This window comes from Megalops cyprinoides, chromosome 10, assembly GCF_013368585.1.
Source record: "Megalops cyprinoides isolate fMegCyp1 chromosome 10, fMegCyp1.pri, whole genome shotgun sequence".
NCBI lineage: Eukaryota > Metazoa > Chordata > Actinopteri > Elopiformes > Megalopidae > Megalops > Megalops cyprinoides.
The window spans coordinates 20,183,719-20,203,413 of record NC_050592.1 but is presented as its reverse complement, the minus strand read 5'-3'; the positions used below and the strand labels follow the sequence as shown (position 1 = coordinate 20,203,413).

General features: G+C 40.7%; 1 protein-coding gene across 2 annotated transcripts in view; it reads right to left on the bottom strand.

Moving 5' to 3' along the window:
• The window catches only part of LOC118784761 (sterile alpha motif domain-containing protein 12-like), a 51,245-nt gene that overhangs the window by 21,105 nt on the left and 10,445 nt on the right, over positions 1-19,695 (bottom strand). For both annotated transcript variants that reach the window (XM_036539171.1, XM_036539170.1), the window contains exons 2-4: positions 16,617-16,798; positions 10,669-10,798; positions 4,434-4,574 (exon numbers count right to left, since the gene is read on the bottom strand). In XM_036539171.1, coding sequence (XP_036395064.1) covers positions 4,434-4,574; positions 10,669-10,798; positions 16,617-16,798 — 453 coding nt within the window. The remainder of the gene's footprint in view (positions 1-4,433; positions 4,575-10,668; positions 10,799-16,616; positions 16,799-19,695) is intronic.

The window sequence follows — 19,695 nt, the reverse complement described above, 5'->3', positions numbered from 1 at the left end:
TGAGTCTTCAAAAATCAATTTTGTTGCTGTGTACAGCTGCTGTAGTTATCTAATAGGAATCCAGCGTAATTGGAAGCAGTTGATTCCCATGCTACACTGTGTGTTTTGTTCTACAGCTTAGCTGTATGTATTGCAGTGCTTAGTGGACAGGTCTCATCTGAATCGTTCTGGAGGCAGAAAAGAGTTTTTAATGGGTGGTAATTGATTTCTATCTCAGAGCAGCAGCTCTGAACAGCAAAAATGCATGGGAGCAGCACTTCATTCTAAATTTATTGTCCTCTCTTAATTGGCTGTTGGATGATTATTACGTTACTAGAATTAACCTCTGAAAGAAAATGGCTTGTTTTAAATGTATTTTCAAAGTCTTAACACATAGTGGCCCATGTGTGGTGTTCATAGGTGGTTAGAAACTGGAAGGCAACTTGGTTGGCTTGTCTAATTGTTGCTTTTAGAAAGTAGCAGTTTTTAATTCACTATCAGTATCACTATTCTTACAATAATCCACCATAAAATAATAATACATAATAAATAGCAGTACATATAATAGATATACAGGGCCAATGATGAATCGTGGATGTAGGTGCACCAGTTATGCAGGCATTGGGCATAGCAGCTGATTGACAGAATAATTTCAATATGTAAATTGCAGGAAGACTTCAATACATATACACGTACACACAAACACACACACACACACACACACACACACACACACACACAAACTGAGAATGTCATGAGAAGGTTTCAGCACTGCGCTGCTGCTGTACCCTTGAACATGGGATGCAACCAGCTATAAAAATGAATAATACAAAAAAATGTAAGCTGTGTAGGTCATGCTGGGTAAGGATATCTGCTAAGCAGGTACATGAATGAATGAACAGGAAAGGTGTTCTGGGTTCTGTGCAGTGTCAGAGGAGTGTCTATGTGAAATGTCAGAGGGCGAAATGACTGTGTAAATGCCACTCTCTATGCATAGTCCCTTTGGGCCACACCTCTAATTGAAGCTGCCAAACCTCACAAGGTGACCTCGGCACCACTGTGAGTGACTCATAAATCCTCCTCATTGGGGGGTTTAAGGTGAAGTGGTCAGAGATCTGAGGGGCAGCTACTGGAAGCTGTTTTCTATCTTTTCATAAACAAAAAAATTGTCTTCTCTTTTGTAGGCAAGAGCAGTACACAGCTTCAAGTGCATTTTCATTTTATTCAATTAATTAGAATCAACAATAACAGTATGTAAAGCCTACTTCTACTTTCATTCTTTCACAAGTAAAAATAACTGCAATGCAAGGTAACTTGTTAGTATCCTACATGCATTGGCTCTATTTTAGCTGGCTGTAAATATATGTACAAATTCCTTGAGTGTCTTCCCTGCTGCAATTATGTACTCCCTCACCCTCTTCCTCCCATAATATGGATTAAATGTGTTTGAAAAGCATTACAATCTTCACAATGTTCATCTCTTCTTCTTTGCTTTTTTCCTCTTGGTTGTGGACAGGCAGCCATAATCACAGGCGTGCAGAGACAGAAACAGAAGCCAACTGCTGTGCTAGGGGTCTCCCCAGGTTAAAAGATGAGGGAAACCTGATTCTGACTGGTCACATCAGTATTCTCAATAATCAACATCCCCCTAAATCTCCATATCCCCTGTCAGCCATGTAGCGTTATTCACTGTTCACCACAGAACATAGCTTTGTTATCTGTAAAAGTAATCTGACTAAAAATGCCACTGCTGTTGAAAGCAGACAGTGTCTGTGCAGATTCCAAACAGTACCTGAAACACAGCTGCTGCTAATTTATTTTAGTTACTATTTACTTCAGGTCAGGTCATATATTTACCTGATCGTAGCTCATAATCCAGTTTAATTATTTTTGGATAAAATAATATGAAATTTCAAAAAGTATGCCTAGTTGGATATACAGTGCCAAGCACACACAATGTGAACTGCCCCTACAGCGCAAAAGAGATTCGCAAATGCTTGGTATTGCCAGTAAAAAAAATATTTCCTGAGTTTTTCCTTTTTTTTTCCATAAACCACTCCCAGTGCCTCAGTTTAAAAAGGATCCTGAGGCTCAGACAAGTATAATAGGCCCATTAGGTATAAGGTTCTTACTCTTATAAGGGTAAGAGTTAGAGCTACCCTGTACTAAAATACCTCACTGCATTTTTAGCTGAAATGCACTACCTTTTATCATCTAATTACTGAAACAGGCAGATTTCATTTTCAGCTCAGGTTACAACCCAGTGAGGAGATACACATTTATCTGAGTATTTTACCATGACATCACTGATCATTTACATGGATCACTATATGTTCCTTAGAAAACATCTAGTAAAGACACATCTAGAGCTTACTACTTATCAATAGTCATGAAGAGCAACCTAAGACCCCTGCACTGAAATAATACATAATTCATTAACAATATCTTTCCTTTTCCCTTCTTAAAGTGTAAGAGAATGCAGATCTCTTTGTGGTAAATAATTATTTACTCAGAACAAACTGAAGCTTCATCCAGTGCTTGGGGGAAAAAATACAAGGATAGATTACTCAGATGTTCTATCTTGGGGGCCACAGAATATTCAAATATTTAAATTATTCAGAATGCACATTTCTAGTCACAGGAAAAAAAAAGAATAATTTACATTTGTCAGAAGAGCGCACTGCTTGGAACCTCCAGGGCCTCAATAGGTGACTTGAAAACAAGGTGATTATGAGCACCTGAGGGCATGTAGAGCCATTTTTGCTATTCTCTTTGTTCACCTCTTGAGAACTGTTTACACTCTGAAACTAAAATGTATGCTTTGTTACTGCTAATAAATGTTGTTCTTGCCAAAGATCTGCAGTGTACTCGGGACTTTGAAAAACTACACACTTGGGCAATGAGGGAAGGAGCAAGCAGCGCAGCCCTGCTTTGCCTCAACCTGTTTGCCACATAATGACCGCAGGCGAGACCAAATTAACAAAACACGGTGTGAAAAACAGGACTCCTTGCGATCGCACAGATGTCATGGAAATGCAAGCACGGATAACATCAGCTTCAATTACTTGCTAACAATGCTGGAGCACAGTGAGGTCTCAAACACATGAGTAATAAATGCAGCAGCACCAAAAACACGCTCTGCAATTTCCACTTAGCAAGTGGCCGTTAAACTGCAGCTTAAGCAGTAATGGCCAGAAAAACAAGGGGAGATGCAGCAGCGTCCATAAATAACGATTACGGCCAAAGTGACACACGATGTAGAAGAGAAAATATTTTTTCTTTAAAGATGGACCAGGGTGGCTTTGAGGAGCAGGCCTTAACCATGGATATTAATAAACAAATATAACAATATCTGGCATATTAGTAAAAGTTAGGGTATACTGAAAGAAAATATGTACCATACACTTTGTTCTCAACCACTTTTTGTCAGTCATGTTTAAAGTTAATATTACTTTTAACTTTACATACAGAGATACACAAATGTAGCGATATTCTAGATTTAGATAATGATTAAAGCTGTGCCGTTGCAGTCCAGACACCAACTGACAAAACCACACAACCACCGCCCATTTGATCCCCTGTAAATGGACCACACTGCCACAGGAACAGACAGCTCTAAGGGAAAACAAACTGGGATCAGTTTCCCTTCAAAGCCATCATAGCACCATTTAAAGTCAGTGGTGCTTTCTTGGGCAGCTACATGTACAACACTGCACATCACTTGCCAATGTCTGTGTTACTAGGGCAGAAATCCATGTAGAACCCTCAGGTCCACCAGGAGATCAGAAATTACCCTCACAGAGAAACTTGGTTGAGTCTGGATTTCCCCCACATCAGTGGCCAACTAAGCCATTTCAAATTGATTGTGGACAATACATGATGTATTATAACTACACGGATAAAGACAGCGCTGCCACAATGTTATGTCAGTGCTGTATTTCATTTATCCAATGTGAATGTTATTTTATGGCAAGGACATTTGTGGAGGAAAATTGTTTCAATAAGGGACAATTGTTTCAACAAGGGGAACTGAATATTGTAGGGAACCTTGAATACTGTATAGTATGATGGGCATAATCAGAAACTTAAGAGTTCGTTAGTAGCACCTTGTACCTTGCAATATATTGTGATCTTACAATACTGTATTAGCTCTTGGCACGAACATATCAGCCCTCAAAATGACAAAGCACTTTATTGATGAGAGCCAACAGAACTGAAAAGCCTGTTACTCCACTACAACCATTTCACAATATTATGATGCATTCTGAAAACATAATGTGTCACTTGGGTGTCAGAAGTGGTGAGCGGAGCATAAAAGCTGGGCTCCCGCAGCCAGGCTCCAACGCTTTTTCTTTATATCCCCCAACAACTGATCCGGGATCAGCTTACCCACTGCTAATCCAGTTCAGCGAAACAGGCGATGGCCAATCCGGAAGCAGCAATGCAGTGCATACCTTGCGTGAGCAGCTGCAGGTTGCGCACCTCCTCCCGCACCCTCAGCTGCAGGACCTGCTGCAAGACGTGCTGCCGCTGGCTCTCCTGCATGATTCCCATCCGCTCCAGCTTCCTGTCCGTCAGTCTCATCAGAGCCCGGCCTGGCGGGGAGGGGAGGAAGGAAGGAGGAGGAGGAGGGAATACAAAACGATGCGTGAGAGTTCAGTGTGTCCACTCTCCTTTATTCTTTAAAGTGAGGTCTGTTACGTGCTGCCATATTGATTACCTGGTTTAATTAAAGTGCACTACAATGCCTTGCTGACCTGCACTTTCTTACCTCTGTTACGTCCAAATAGATTTCTTGAATTCAATCACTCCACGACATGTGTTCATTCACTTATTGTCGTGTAGCAATCATTTAACTGCAATTTCTTCAATTGTTTTACTATAACTTGTTATTCACTATTACTCTGATGTTCTTGCTTTCTTCATTCTAATTGTATCATTTTCATCCATAATTGGCATCATCTTGTTATATTCATCTCTAATATCATTTCAAAATCATCCCTCACCGGTGTGCTCTATGGTAATTTAATTGCAGAGAGACAAATAAATTTCGCTTGACATTCTGCAATTCAAAACAATATTCTTGTTTTGCGTGATTTGGCAAAAATAATGGCAGAGAAGAGAGCTGAATAAGAAAATGTTTTATTACAGTTATAATATTTGCAAAACATCTTATACCCACCAGCCACAAGGTTAAAGTTTCAACCTGAATGTTATGGATAGAGCATCACCCCAGAGCCTTTTTAAAAAATGAAAACCATTTCCGCTGTGTCTGACAGAATTAAAAGAGATGGACTGGGGAGACAGGTCAATCCTATGAGTCATCATACTAATTACCGTACCATACTAAATACCGTAACAAGAAACAGTAATGGTTTCTTATGTCTTCTAAGACTCAGAATCTGATAACAGAAGTGGGACCATGGCTCTGACAGAAATGTCACCACGGTAAGGTAAGCTTATCTGTCCTGACCCCAGGGGAATGGGGGTTCAATTTCCAGCCAAGTTGTACCAAAGCCAATGATGCCTGCTGCCTCACAGACTGGCGCTCAGCTTTGAAAAAGATGGGTTGTGGTAATGGCCCTGTGACTGGCATTCAGTCCAAGGCAGGGTTGGGTCAATTCCACAAAATTCCATCTAATTCAATTCCCTCTCCCTGTAAATTCCACCAGCTCAGTTCCAATTTCAGACCATTCTTTTAATTCAGAGTCACTTCAATTCCTCTCAGTTTCAATATAAAAAAACACATTTCCCAATTCAATATGCTCCAACAATTCCCTCAATTCAGTTCCCTGTTTTGACCAATTCAGTTCCCTTTTCCAGAGGTCAGGGAGAAATTTTCCATTTTTTCCCAACTGGCACTTGGTTTTCTGTTTTCTTTTTTTCTTACCTATGAAAAATGCAGTATGCTACACGTTCAGCTTGCTTGTAAAATGCACTCTAATGAATAAAATGTGAGTAACTGAAATATATCTACATGCACTGAGAAGGTGTTAACTGTTAATACTGTGCATGTCATGGCACATCAGGCAGCCCAGCCATGATTTAAACATTGTGCAGACAATCTTAAATAAAAAGCGCATTCATTCCATCAATTCAAGTTTTAAATATCTAAATCCTCATTTGCTTCCAAATCCCGAGATTAAATGTAAGGTTTCTACTTCAATCTGAATTTATTCTAAATTCCAATACGATTCCAAAGTCAGTGCTTGAAGACTAACGAATCTGGCCATGGCTTACTTGCGTACTTAGTTAAGTTAATCATTATTCGTCATTTGTTTCTGAGTTATTGATTTCACCATACCACAAAGACACTGGAGGGAATTTCTCAAACTGTGACTGAGTACCACAGAGCAGTACAGCACCACAAATCAGAGAACTGAGAAGTGGAACCAGTGATGTAGTGGGTAGGCTAGGTCACATGACATCATCCCTGCAGGACAACTGCTGACTAGTAACTGAGAATATAGGCAGTGAGAATGGAAGTAACGGAGTAGCAGCACAGCAGGGAGCTAAGCACTCTGATAGTATAGATGAAACCAACATGAGAACAACCCTACTGGAACGGATCAGCAGCGGAGCGCATCAGGGCCGGAATGGGTCGTTAGTGGAGCGGTTCGCAACTGCAGCAGATCATTAGCAGAGCGGCTCTGGAGTGAAACGGGCAGCACTGTGAAAGCGCTGCAGAGGGAAACTGAAGTGGTTTCTACAGCACTAAGGCCAGCGATTTCACAGACGCACAGGAGTGGCTAGAGTGGCAGTTATTACACAGCTACATGGGTAATCTGCCCCCATTACAATGGCTGAGACTTTTTTATTGTTTTTGCCAAAAACGGCTGGCATCATCATGTCTGTCCATTATCCAATAACAACACTAGGCACCCGTTGTCTCTGGAGACGTATTAAATACAAACGCAATTAAACATCTTTTATCACACACCGCTTGCTGCTCTTGTTTATGTCTACCTTTAAACTTTAGGATTTAAGATCTCATTGATGCTCCCAGATCTGCTTTTTCGTCACTGCTGTGCCCACAATTTAACCACACTACACACAGGAGTAGCCACAGACCAATAGTAGCTGCCACCACAGTACTTGCAAGCCCTAAAAAAAAACACAAGAAAGTTGCACAAAGGCATAGTAAGCCCTGTAACATCTAACACATTAAAGTAATAATAAAGCACAAGAGGGCACTAAATATTCATCAAATGCATCATTTCCATGGACCACTCATGTTGGCATGCATGAACAGGAAGAAAGGCGTCAAATCCTCATTGCTGTCAGTAAGACATTATCTGTTGACATTCTCACTTCTGGTACCAATGCTAATAAATACTTAGATTTAATGTAATACAGATGATTTTCAGATTTTGTTTAGATTTTTTATGACTTCAGTTTAAGCTACACAAATCTCTTCATGTGAATTAAAAAACATGTGATGCCATATTAGTTAGACTCCTGCACTCATGAAGGAATAGCAAACAATTATTCTAGCACGTCCATGATCATCCTGTGTGTGTCATTATACATGGCATTTTTACTGAGCAAAGTTGCACACTGTAGCTGTCAGGACTCTTTCTCTTGAACCTGTCTCCTGATGCGTTTACTGACCATTCAGATAAAGATGGCTGTGTTACATTTCCCCATCAATTTGGACAAACCACTTTGTTGCATTAGTAGTGTCTGTAGCATTGGTAGGTCTGGTGTGAATCAGCCCTGACAGTCCTTGTCCTCACTCTTTTAATCGCAGCACGGACTGCTGGGAAATTAATGGGTGAGACGAACCCGGACTCCCGCCTCCTGGAACCTTCCGTACATTAATCTCCAGATTCAACTTCCGCTACTGTGATTAATGTTACTGAATTAATGTGCTAACCTCACAGTGCCATCCTACTCCCTCCCCCCTCCCTGACACTGCTACTGTAATCTTCTAATTGGAGATTTGTTGCGGGGTGGACTGGGGGGGGGGGGGGGGGGGGGGTGCGGTAGGTTGAAGGCTCAACAAATTTACACTTCTTTCCATTTCTGTAAACCCCGCAGGACTATAACTCAGATCCACTTGAAGGAATTTGGCTGCGTGTCAGAGGTTAATGAATGCGGAGAACAGAGGTGCGGAAGCACAGGGCCAGACAGAGAAACAAGCGTTCCCGCAACCCTCAGCACATAGGTCACACTGTGGTTTCAAGAGAAAAAAAGCAGTTACCAGCCTACACCACTGTGATACCCACAGGCCTCCAGTATATGTCTGTCTGACAGACCTGAGAGTGCCGTTTGTCTGTCTGTCTTGCAAACCTGGAAGAGCTGTCTGACTTCTGTTTGACTTCTGTTGCCTTGGAGCCCTGCAGTGCCCCCCATGGCAGAGGATATCAAAGAGTTCTGCTTTCCACCTCAGTTGTCCACCAGAACAGCTCTATTGATCTTTTTAAATTAAGTTCCAGGGAGAGAGTTAAACTGGAAGCTTTCTTTTGCTGTTGATGGTGAATTGTTTTGCTGATGGCAGCTGAATCGATTCCCTGACAGGAGAAGAAAGACATGCAAGCTTGGTAAATAATCCGGTACTTTCTCCCCCACAGTGAACCCATTCCTTTTCCCTCATGCTCACGTGTATCTACAGTATCATGCTTAAAATTAAGACAAGCAGAGAGAGAGTGAGAGAGGGACAGAGAGAGACAGCGAATGAGAGTTAGAGATTGAGAGAGAGAGAGAAAGAGATAAAGAGAAGCAGTTACGTCTGAAAAAATGGCAAATTTGGCAAACCATTCTGTGAGTCTTTCTATAAAATGGCCACAAAGAATTCCCAGCGGCCTGGTCTCTATACTCTAATTAGATGCAAATTTTATACCCACATAATGAAAAAAAAAATCTGCATTATTTCAATACAAACTCTAGCGTGGTGCTCTGTACTAATGATAGTAAAGGAAAGAGCTGCACTGCATTCTCCTCCATAGACAGCTTTCAGGTTAGCATAATTACTCTGCTTTAATCTGGTTTAAATTTCTCAGAGATCAGTGAGATCATTTGTTGGAGATTACAGAAAACACTCTGGGATGGCAGTAGAATAACATATACGATGAGGAGCAGATTTAAGAGGTCACAATTATACATACAGTATATCCCTATTATGTCCTCTCGCTTTTACTCATAATCCTCTAAGAAACATTCATATTTTTAGAGACAAACGCAGGTGCCCAACTTATGTGTATGAACTTACTTTTACAAATGTAAGTGTTATCAGTATGATTTATCTGTCCCACAAAAATAATTATGTAAATTTTGTTCTGATGTTTTTGAATTTTCTGTTTTCCAGCCAACATCCTTTGGCCAAGGCTACTGATATCTCAATTACATCATAATGTGTTTACAGCTTCGCTTTACACGGACAGTCAGTTTGGTGTGATTGTCACTGGCTGAAAAGAATTGAATCTAAACTACTGTTAGTTATTATGAATAAGTTAGTGTGATACGTGTACTTGAAAATCACTTGGCACAATGTGTGCAATATGACTACAACAGGTAGACAATGTTGTTTTTATATGTATGATGTAGGGATGTTGCTCTTAATGATAACTACAGCACACATATCGAACAATTCCCAGGGCATGCCTGTGTTTCGGTACTATTATTTATTGTGTAAACTGTCATTCGGTAGCCATGCTCTTGCAGTCAAAGCAAAATCAGAAAACATTTAACTTCACAGATAAGTTTCTGACATAAAATGGATGTGCATTAATCCCACCTTAACTATTCCTTCTCCAAGTCCAAAGTAAGTGTACAATTATGTGTCAAAACATAAAGATGTCAGTGAGAAGGCTTCAACAACATATCCAATGATGCTACCTACTTTAAAACTCACTTGTTTCTGCCACCGCAATTACTGAATCAGCTTAAGCACTAATTTGCTCTTTTATAACAATGTGCTGTAATAAATTTTTAAATGACTGATTGATGCTATGACTACTGGGCCAGTGGGGAGCACCCTACCCTCTGTATCAAGTAGAAATCCCGCACTGTACCCCCCCTCCTCTGCCAGATGCTATTAAGATCTCCTCTCTACTTAAACATCAACTTAACTCTGAATCATATCAAAAGCCTCAGCCCCTAATCAGCAGAAAGACCTCTTGTACAGTAGAATGCTTTCCTTAGAAGCATTCTCTCCTTCACCCACTTCTTAAGAGCTAATAATACTGCAAATTGTCTGCATCCTTTTGCAGCTTATTTTATTTATGGTTTACCACAATTCTGTCATCCACAAAAACAGACAAAGCAGATTTACTCAAAAACACTACCTTCGATTATCACTGGGGAATCAAGCGACAGTTTTCCACTTTTTTTTCCTCCCTATCACTGCCTGTTGTTGGTCCAAACATACATATCATACTATGTGAGGTGTTCCAGAAGGATGTATCTGATTACTTTGGATTGTACCTACTACTATACTTGAATTACTTTGAAGTGTAAAGTGATTTCCCAGGCATTCTGCAGCACTTCTTTTGTTAAGAGTGCTATGTCAAACAGAACTTGAAGAGCTGATTGACTCAGCACCAGGAAATGGTGCTTTTTGTTTTCCAGGAGCAGTTGAGCCTCTCAGTGGGGTCGTCACCTGAGCACTCAGAAAGAGCAATATGGAAACTTGAGGCAAAGAAAACTGGCCCTAAGTGACATTTGATTGGGGGGAGGCTGAGTGCTCACCTGTGATGTCATGCTGTTTGAAGGAGTCACTGTAGATCTGGTACTGGCTGGGACAGTGTTTCTTCAGCCACTTACAGACATCCTGCTGGGTCCACAGAGCCACTGGCTTGGTCAGCTTCAAACTCCCTGGCTGTGGAGACAAGATGTCACAGCTATTCATGTGCAAGAAAGTGCACTTTCAAAGATGGCATGGATCATTACTTTGCATTACGTGCCTCTTACCCTGGGCAACTTACATGGAGTACATCTTACATATCGTCCATTTATACAGATGGATGTTTACTCAAGCAATTAGGATTAAGTACCTTGCTCAAGGGTACAACAGCAGTGCCCCCTCGCAATTGAACCTCCAAAATTTTGAGTAACGAGCCCAACATAAACTGACCTTAACAACCACCAGTGTGTGGCCCTGACATCAGTGATACATAGGGGGATAGGGAGAGATTTAACCAGCCCAATCAGCTTGCAGGGATGTAGCACTGCAGTGAGGATGCTGGGCTGGCAATCAGAGGATAACACTTTCAAATCCTACCTTGTACCTTTGAGCGAGACAGGCAGGGTGCTTAACCTGACGTGCTCCGTCCCTCTCCTTATGACAGGTAATTGCAGGTTTCTGTTATGGATAAACATGTCTCACAGCACAGCAGACACCATGCAGAGGCAGAGCAGAGTGGATATTATTATTTCCTCCCCTACAGATGGCTGTAATTATTAAGAGTAATAGCTGGAGGTTGTAGCGTGCTCTGCACCAGTGACACCATCATCGTTTCGCCCGGCCCTTCAGAGAGATGAATATTCTGCACCAACATTGTGAGGGGAAAATTAACTGAATTGCCCAGAGGCCCAGAGCACCTCCCGGATTGCCGGTGACCGCTGTGATGAAATTACACGCATTTTACACACTCATTGGCCGCAGGTATTCAATGAGCCAAGCAGAAATTGTAAAGTGACCTTTGCATCCCCAAAGCAGACCATTTCTGCGGGGTTCCTGACATTTTTTTTCTTTCAAGTGGCTGCTTTTATGGCTGTTGACTTATTTCATGTCACAGTGTTAAATGTGAGCTACAGACTGACCTAACTCAGCACTCTAACTCTCTCTGTGGGTCTTGGTTCATGCTTAAAGGCCAATGGCGCTGTTGTAATTTTGGGTGCATTACATTAACTATGACATGCGATAGGGCATATCACAGTGAATTGACCTCTCCCTCCAGGGCAAGCTTACACTGTACACTGAGGAACAAAAACGTAAATGGCTGATCGTAGAACAACAGCCGTGATTCATGCTACCCTGTAAAAGTTTCCGCTAACAAAATTTTTCATGCGTCATATATTTTCAGCTGTCCCAATGACTGACTTTTTCCTTCCAAGCTTCTGAAATTCTGTTAAAGACAGACAATCATCAGCAAACAAGAACCCCATCTGTGTTTGACTATTGGTTAACATCAGGAAATATTCAACCTGTAAAATCAATGTGATACCAATGTTTGTTTAAAACAGAGCAGGAGCAGCTAATAAAAATGAAAAACACTAGAACCTGAACTAAACACTGCCACACTGCAATCAAGAAGTCACTTTAACTTTGGTCCTGCCTTACTGGATGCAACAGTCTACATATGTTGCACACTTGACGAATAACAAGCGTGTATGGGTTTTCTGAGGGTTTATTTAAGCAAAAACTTTTGAAACACAGGACATTACAATGTCAACACTTAGCCGTGCTACACTGGCGCTTTCTACAACTCTTCTTCGTCGAATTCTCTTTTACAAAAAAATCAAGCACTTATACGCATTAGCGCCACCTAGTGTGTACTCTGCACATCTTCAATTAGATGTAAAAAAAAACAATATGAAACGGCAACGTTGATATACATGTAGGCCTGTAAATAAATTAATAACAAAAACATTTTTTAGGGGGTGTGGGTGTTTATGTCCATTTGCATACAGGTTTCTCACACTTATACCTAAACTGTCATGGGACTTGCCCCTCGGTTACAACCTGTAATGCAATTCTTTTCTAGGTGCCTTTATATAAGCCATGAAGAACTGGTGCCATTGTGGAGAATTTTATTGTATTGTTATCACTGGGTAAATAAGACCTATTTTGTTTTCTCTCAGTGTGTGTTACATGCAAAAAAAAAAACGTGCAGAAGAATATGAATTTTGTTCAAACATTGTGACACAAAGTTAGTCTAATTACTTTTCAAAATACAATATTGTGAGCCCCCTAATGAGAGACTCCTGCCTTCAAATCAGGGAGAAAGGGGATTAATGGAGGATAACTATAATCTTTGCAGTGTCACATAAAGAGAAATTAAGCAAAACAGAGTGAATGAAAATTAAATCAAAAATACTGATAAAGAATGAAAAGAAATATAGAGTCAAAACAGAAGGGCAAATGCTAATGACTTCCAGATCTATTTACAGACATCCCCTCCTCTCCTTCACTCCTCTCCTCCTTCCCTTCACACCCCTCTTTCTCTCTTTTAATCACCTCCTCCCCCTCTTCTCCACTCTTCCTCTCCTCCTCTCATTTATGCCCCAGTCTCTGCTCCTTCTTACCTCTCTGTCTCCTGTCTGTCACTCATATCCTCCTCCTCTTCACATCTCTCTTCCTCTCCTTTACTCATCTCCTGATCCTCTCTTCCTCTCCTTTACTCATCTCCTGATCCTCTCCTTCTCTCCTCTCTTCCTCTCATTTATGTCTCAGCCTCTGCTCCTTCATGCCTCTCTGTCTCCTGTCACTCCTCTCTTCCTCACTTTCATACCTCTCCACTCCGAGCAGACTACAGAGTGCTGATCAGCTGCGCAGAGCTAATGTTCCCTCATCTTCACCCTCCCCTGTGTTTGCCCTCTCCCTTCCTGACACTATTACCACCGTATCTCAAAAAGGCTTTTCAATTAAGCTCTCTCAAACAGCTTAAGCTTGTCACGCATTCAAACCCAGAGAAATGAAAAGGCGCGAGCTGCTGCTTGAGCAAATAATGAAAACAAGGGAATTACAACAGGCTGAGTTTGAATTAAATGCAATGTAACCATCTGTAAATGAGCCAGGTCAGTGAATTTATAACAACACACAAACAGTATGCGCCTGCGCACACACACACACACACACACGACAAAAGTAGTCTTGGAAATTAAGTAGTTATAAAAATGTTTTCACAGAGATTCTGAAATAAGTATTTTTTTTATCCTCTGAATAAAAGTTCTGTGTGTGTGTGTGTGTGTGTGTGTGTGTGTGTGTGTGTAGGTACAGTATATGTACACTGTTGAATCCAGTTTGGCAGGACCAAAATCAAACCTACACACAAACACACAGAACTTTGATTCAGAGAACATGAATTGCTTGTCTGAGAATGTGCATGAGAACATTTTTTATGACATTCATTTCCAAGACTACTTTTGTCATGGCACCACAGAATGCTCTGTTTAATTGCAGGCGTCATGAGTAACATACCTCCCTGTCACATACAAGCAACATATAGGAAGACCATCTCTATTCTCTACACTGAAGACATTTAAACCACTCCAAACACACTGCCTAATTCTGGTCCAGTTTACACTGGCTTATAGTTATATAAAGCAGACTCCCTAATTCCCCACAGACAGACAGTGAGAAATCTGACAAAGCATTAAAGGGATTAGATATGATTTATTCAACCAGAGGTTTGTTTTCACAACAAAATAAATGAATTAGGTGGTAGAATTTAATTTAAATATTTGTAATGAACACCAAGCTCCAGTTGAATAGATCAAGGGCACAGAATCTGATTGACGCAAGAAGTGCACACAGCTAATGAGCCTAATTGCAAGGCAAGTGAAAGAAACTCTCCAAGCTAATTAAATCATCTCATTAAGCAAATGAAAGACATGCATAACCTAACAACAAACTGGGGAAGGTTCTTTGCTTATTTTTATTGTTATTTATCATTGTTTATTGGCTGCCTTTGTTTGATTTGATTTAACTGAATGCAATTAACTAAGACAACTTAATTTATGCCTGTTCTGCTTTTATTCAACACAATGACTGTTGATCATTGTTAAGAGTTCATCTGTCCACTTAAATATGTACTGTAAATTCAAATAATTGGACTGGTTTTCTATAGGAAAGTCCAAATCTAAAAACAATAAAATCAAGGTTTACTTCAGTGGCACTGTCTGCATAAATGCAAGCTGAATGAAAGAAACCCCATTTATTGTGTGATTGTACAAAAAGCCAGGACACTGCATCCTGTTTAAAGACAACCATTTCCATTCAAAACCCCTGAACTGGAAAATTGGTATTAAATACATTTGAAATTAGTTTACAGCAAGCCCCTGTTTCTGGAACTCAGTGCAGTAATACTTACAGTAGACTTGCAATTAAAATGCATATTAGTGTATGTACTATCTGCATGCTTATTTGAGTTTTAGTGCAGGTAAAATGCAATACTTTTTAAAAAAAAAAATCCTTTTGCTCTCTCAGCGGGCATGTTTCCAGTGAAGGCAATAATGTAGCTGAAACATCCTGCTGCTCTGGTGAGTTAACAGCACCACCTACTGAACAGACCTAGAAAACGCATCATATCACCCTCTTATTTACATGGACATGGCCAGCACTGATTTGCATCAGGCCTAAAAGTCCAGTGTTCTGTATGTGATTGAAACAGACGGATGCAGCAAGGCGGACAATAAACTCTTATCACAAGTACATAAAGCCATGGTGAAGCGCAGTTTTTGCACATGTCATAACTGCATCCTGACCAGTTCAAGGTCATGTGCAGGGGGAAAGAAAAAGTCCAGTTATGGTAAGGGTTCCTGATCCATCTGTGCTTGGAGTCTGTGAAGGGAGATATAGCCAGTGGTTTCTGCTCTTTGTTCCACTGTCAGAACCCAGCAGTGAAATTCACCTCTCTGTAGCATATTTCTGCTTAATGAAGTAATACAGGTGCCTTATGGAGTGCCTGACAAAAAACTGTAACTTTCTGGCAATTTACTTTCATAATAAGGAAAGAGAGTCATCTACACTTTAAAATAATGTTTGTTTACTGTACAGATATAGCTTACATCTAAGACTTTACACAAGCCTATCCATTGCAGTCCAGTCCTCTGAGTCCTACCCATCAGCGGGAGCTAATTTTAGCTGCTGGGTTTGAGCACAGCAGCAAGATCAGTCACCAAATTGTCTAGTAAAAGTAACTCTCGCTCTTTCTCGCTCTCTTCAGCACACACACACACACACACACACACACACACACACACAGATGTACAAATAATATCCATCTAACTATTATTTTGAACACATTCAATGCTGTCCTAACAGACTGTTAATCATTCTAACATTTTTATTATTTTGAACACATTCAATGCTGTCCTAACAGACTGTTAATCATTCTAACATTTTTATTATTTTGAATACATTCAATGCTGTCCTAACAGACTGTTAATCATTCTAACATGGGCTTTTTATTTGTTTTTCCATATCTGTATTTCATATCTTCACAGCAGTTTCTGACAAAGAACACAGATTCATAACTAACTGGTTAAAATATGGTAAATATATATATTCCTCATTGGAAAACTGTTTAGATTTGAGGTGTTCTGCATATTTGGATGAGTATAGCATCTTGCTCTACAACTCTGTACTGTTGCCTATTGCATATTTCAATTTTGTCAAGGCATTTGTGAAGGTCAGGGTGTGGTGGAATGTGATGTGAATTCCACTGGCACCTTACTTTTTCATTCCCATTCATTGTAACTGAATCATTTAGCCGCCAGGCACTGCAAAGCATTTGTTCTGTTGAAGTTTACATACCATGGCAATTGAGTGTTTGGTGGCTGGTGAATGAAATAAAAACAAGAACAGTTTATTGTTATGAGTTACGGAGTTGAGAGTGTAAATTTCTGTTCCTTCAGGAAAGTTCCGATGAGACTCTCTGTTCCTTCAGGAAAGTTCCGATGAGACTCCTTACCTGTGTGGCATCTGCATCTGATGCCTGCTGATAGGTGTGCCTCTCTCTCTGGTCCCGGTAGATGGGGCTATCGTCATCCACGCTCACCCCATGGTCAACGGGCAGCTCATCCAGGGGTGAAGTACCCTCCTCTGTGCATGCCCGGTGATCTAAACCATTCTGACTCAGGTTGCAGTGGACGGCTGTGAGACAATGGGACACAGACAGGACTGTCACAGAGCAGCTGTGTTTGTGGATTCTCTGCTGACAGTTCCTTCAGGATTTGCTCATGTCTACATCACCAGCTTACTCTCTACACTGTGGGCACCATGTCAGCCAAACCAAGCAATATAAAGGTCAGTGAATCTGCACAGAATTTTGAAAATTCTTGAATAACAGCCATAATTTAAAGAACGGCAGTCCAGAACATTTACATCAGGGAACCTTCCCCAGTGCAGGCACTTATCTAAAGCATGTGAGTGCAGCTTAGTGACGGTGCAGACAAACCCTCAGCCACAAGCTCTCTGATTCCTCAGCACATGAACCACAATCTCAGACCAAAACACAGCATCACAACCCCACTTTTAGTCTATTTCAGTATTTGCAGTAATCCTCTAAGCTGGCTGCCATCAATCTTAAAAATCGCTCTTCCAAAAACATGCTCAGTATTGATACCATTTTCCAAAAGGCAAGCACAGCGTCCAGTGACACTGAAACAGTATTGCTTTGGAAAACTACCATCAGGTCAAATGCATCACTGTCCAAAGAAAGCCAGTCAATTTCAGAGCTGGTTTTATTCCTGTGTTATATGTACAGACATAAAGCATACAAATTCAGGAATTATACATGTCCAGAAAATTTTTTTTCTATTTCTATTTTCACATATTTTTCACATTTTTTTCTCTCTGTTTGTAGTTTGTAAAGAAAATCATAAAATAAAGTACATATACACCAGCTGAGGCAAGTTAAACCCTTACAGTGTCTGTAACAAACTGTGCCAGATAACTATCAAGGATTATAAAAACCTACAGGCATACTGGAGAAACAGAGCAAACAAACATATGTTAATATATTTGGTCAATCGATGCATGTATTTCTATGCAGATGTGGTGGTTTTATGGAGGCGCTGAATGATTTTTCACTTGTTAGGACAGCATAAATTCCTCTGACTTATGAGAGGTTATGCTGTCTGTCATATGGAAAAGGTTAAATATGAATAAAACATTAAATATAAAAATTTCAAATCGCCAGGACAACAAAAAAGAATAAAGAATAAAGACTAAAGTTATACAGAACAAACTTATCTTCCAGGTTTAAGACCACAGAATAAAAATAGTACACATAAGGGAGCATTCCTGTCATCTAACGCGCATTTTTGCTGCCACCTGTACTCACAGTTATACATACCAACACAATTTACTCCACATGTCCAGAGAAGGCACTCTAACACTTTGTGTTCTTGATGGTTTCACTAGATGGCACTAGTATACAATGGCTGAGGAGGAGGAATGCAAACATACAGCGTAAACATACAATGACAAAAAGCAAGTCATTTTTTCGACCCATTTCAGATTACTGTTTTGCCTGTAATGTGACGACAAGGAGTCACTGTGTTGAGTTGGGGTCTGGAAGACCACAAGCTATCTGACTCTACAACTATTTGTTATTCCATTTGTCAAAGCCAAAGCAATACATTACAGAACTTTTCAACAAGTTGTCTTTTTCTTCTCTGCTTTCTCTTTCCATCTGTCAGAGGCTCACAAAGAAAATGTAAGGAATGCATGTTAGTGTAAGTGTAAAAGATAAAGGTAAAGCTTACAGAACTGGACTTGTTGGTTACAAGCTGGAATGACAGGTGGGGCAATGATGCAGCATTACAGACAAAGGCACCTATCTTGATTTTTTTTAAATGAACATCCTGATGTATATGTAGATCAAATGGAAAAATGTTGGCTATGTCAGTCACCTTGGATAAGGATGTCTGCCAAGGGGTGGCTGTACTTCTTGGTGTTAAAGGAAAACATTTAGGACTCCTGAAACTGCAAGGACGTACAGGCAGACAGGCAAAATGATTTGGATGTTATTAAGAAAAGCAAAATGAGCATGTGAGCGGGTCTCTAAGCTGTAACACCTCCTCCCCCCTTTGCCCCCCCACCCCCACCCCCTTCTGGTGGAAGATGACAAGACAGGTGGAGGATGGGACGTGCCAAAGTTGTGCAGTGGTCAGTGAGTGATCACCAAAAAATCCTACAAGAAACCACCACAGGATAAAGAAACAAAGACTTCCTCATAACAATCATTACATCGTCCCTACACACACACATACTTGCAGGGCAAGGGCTTTTGTTTTTGCCCATTGTTGCTTCATCAGCTTCCAAATGCTGCATACTGCACAGTCAGTGTGAGATCAGTCCTGCTTGAACTAGGAAAGTTACCAGGGAATACCTATGTAAGCAAATTCATGGTGGTTGTAGACAAGAAATACACAGTATTGTCTTGTATTACCTAATCCCTTATGTCAGTAAGGAACACAGTGTATTTTCAGCTTCACTGATCTCTAATACAATTAAACATTGAAAATCCTTATGCCTTTCTTGCAGGACATGAATGAGAAAGGCTTTTGATTTAACATATGTGACATGCTAAAGGATGATGTGTTGGATGAATTTCCTCCCCATGTCTCTCTCTCTAAAGCACACTGACAGCTTCACACAATGGCTGTATCAGGTATTAAACATGAGACATTGACAATCAAACAGAATGGAGGACAGCAAGGGGGGAGAGAGATGAGGTAAAGACACAATGAGATGGGGGGAGAGAGCTGGAAAATGAGAAAAAGGAGAAAGAGAGGGATAGAGATCGAGAAGGGAGAGGAGGCAGGAAGAGAAGGACAGAGACAGAGGGGGAGACAGGGGGAGAAGGAGGGAGAGAGATACAGAAGGACAGAGAGAGAGAGAGAGAGGGAGAGATATAGAGAGAGAAAGCTCCAGTTGTTTCTCTATGAGCTCAGCTCTGCCGCAGCCCCTCGGGAGATGCGTGCGTGTGGGGGGGGTGTGCTGCTTTTTTTAGCCGCAGCTGCTAAAAATAGCCCAGACCGCCC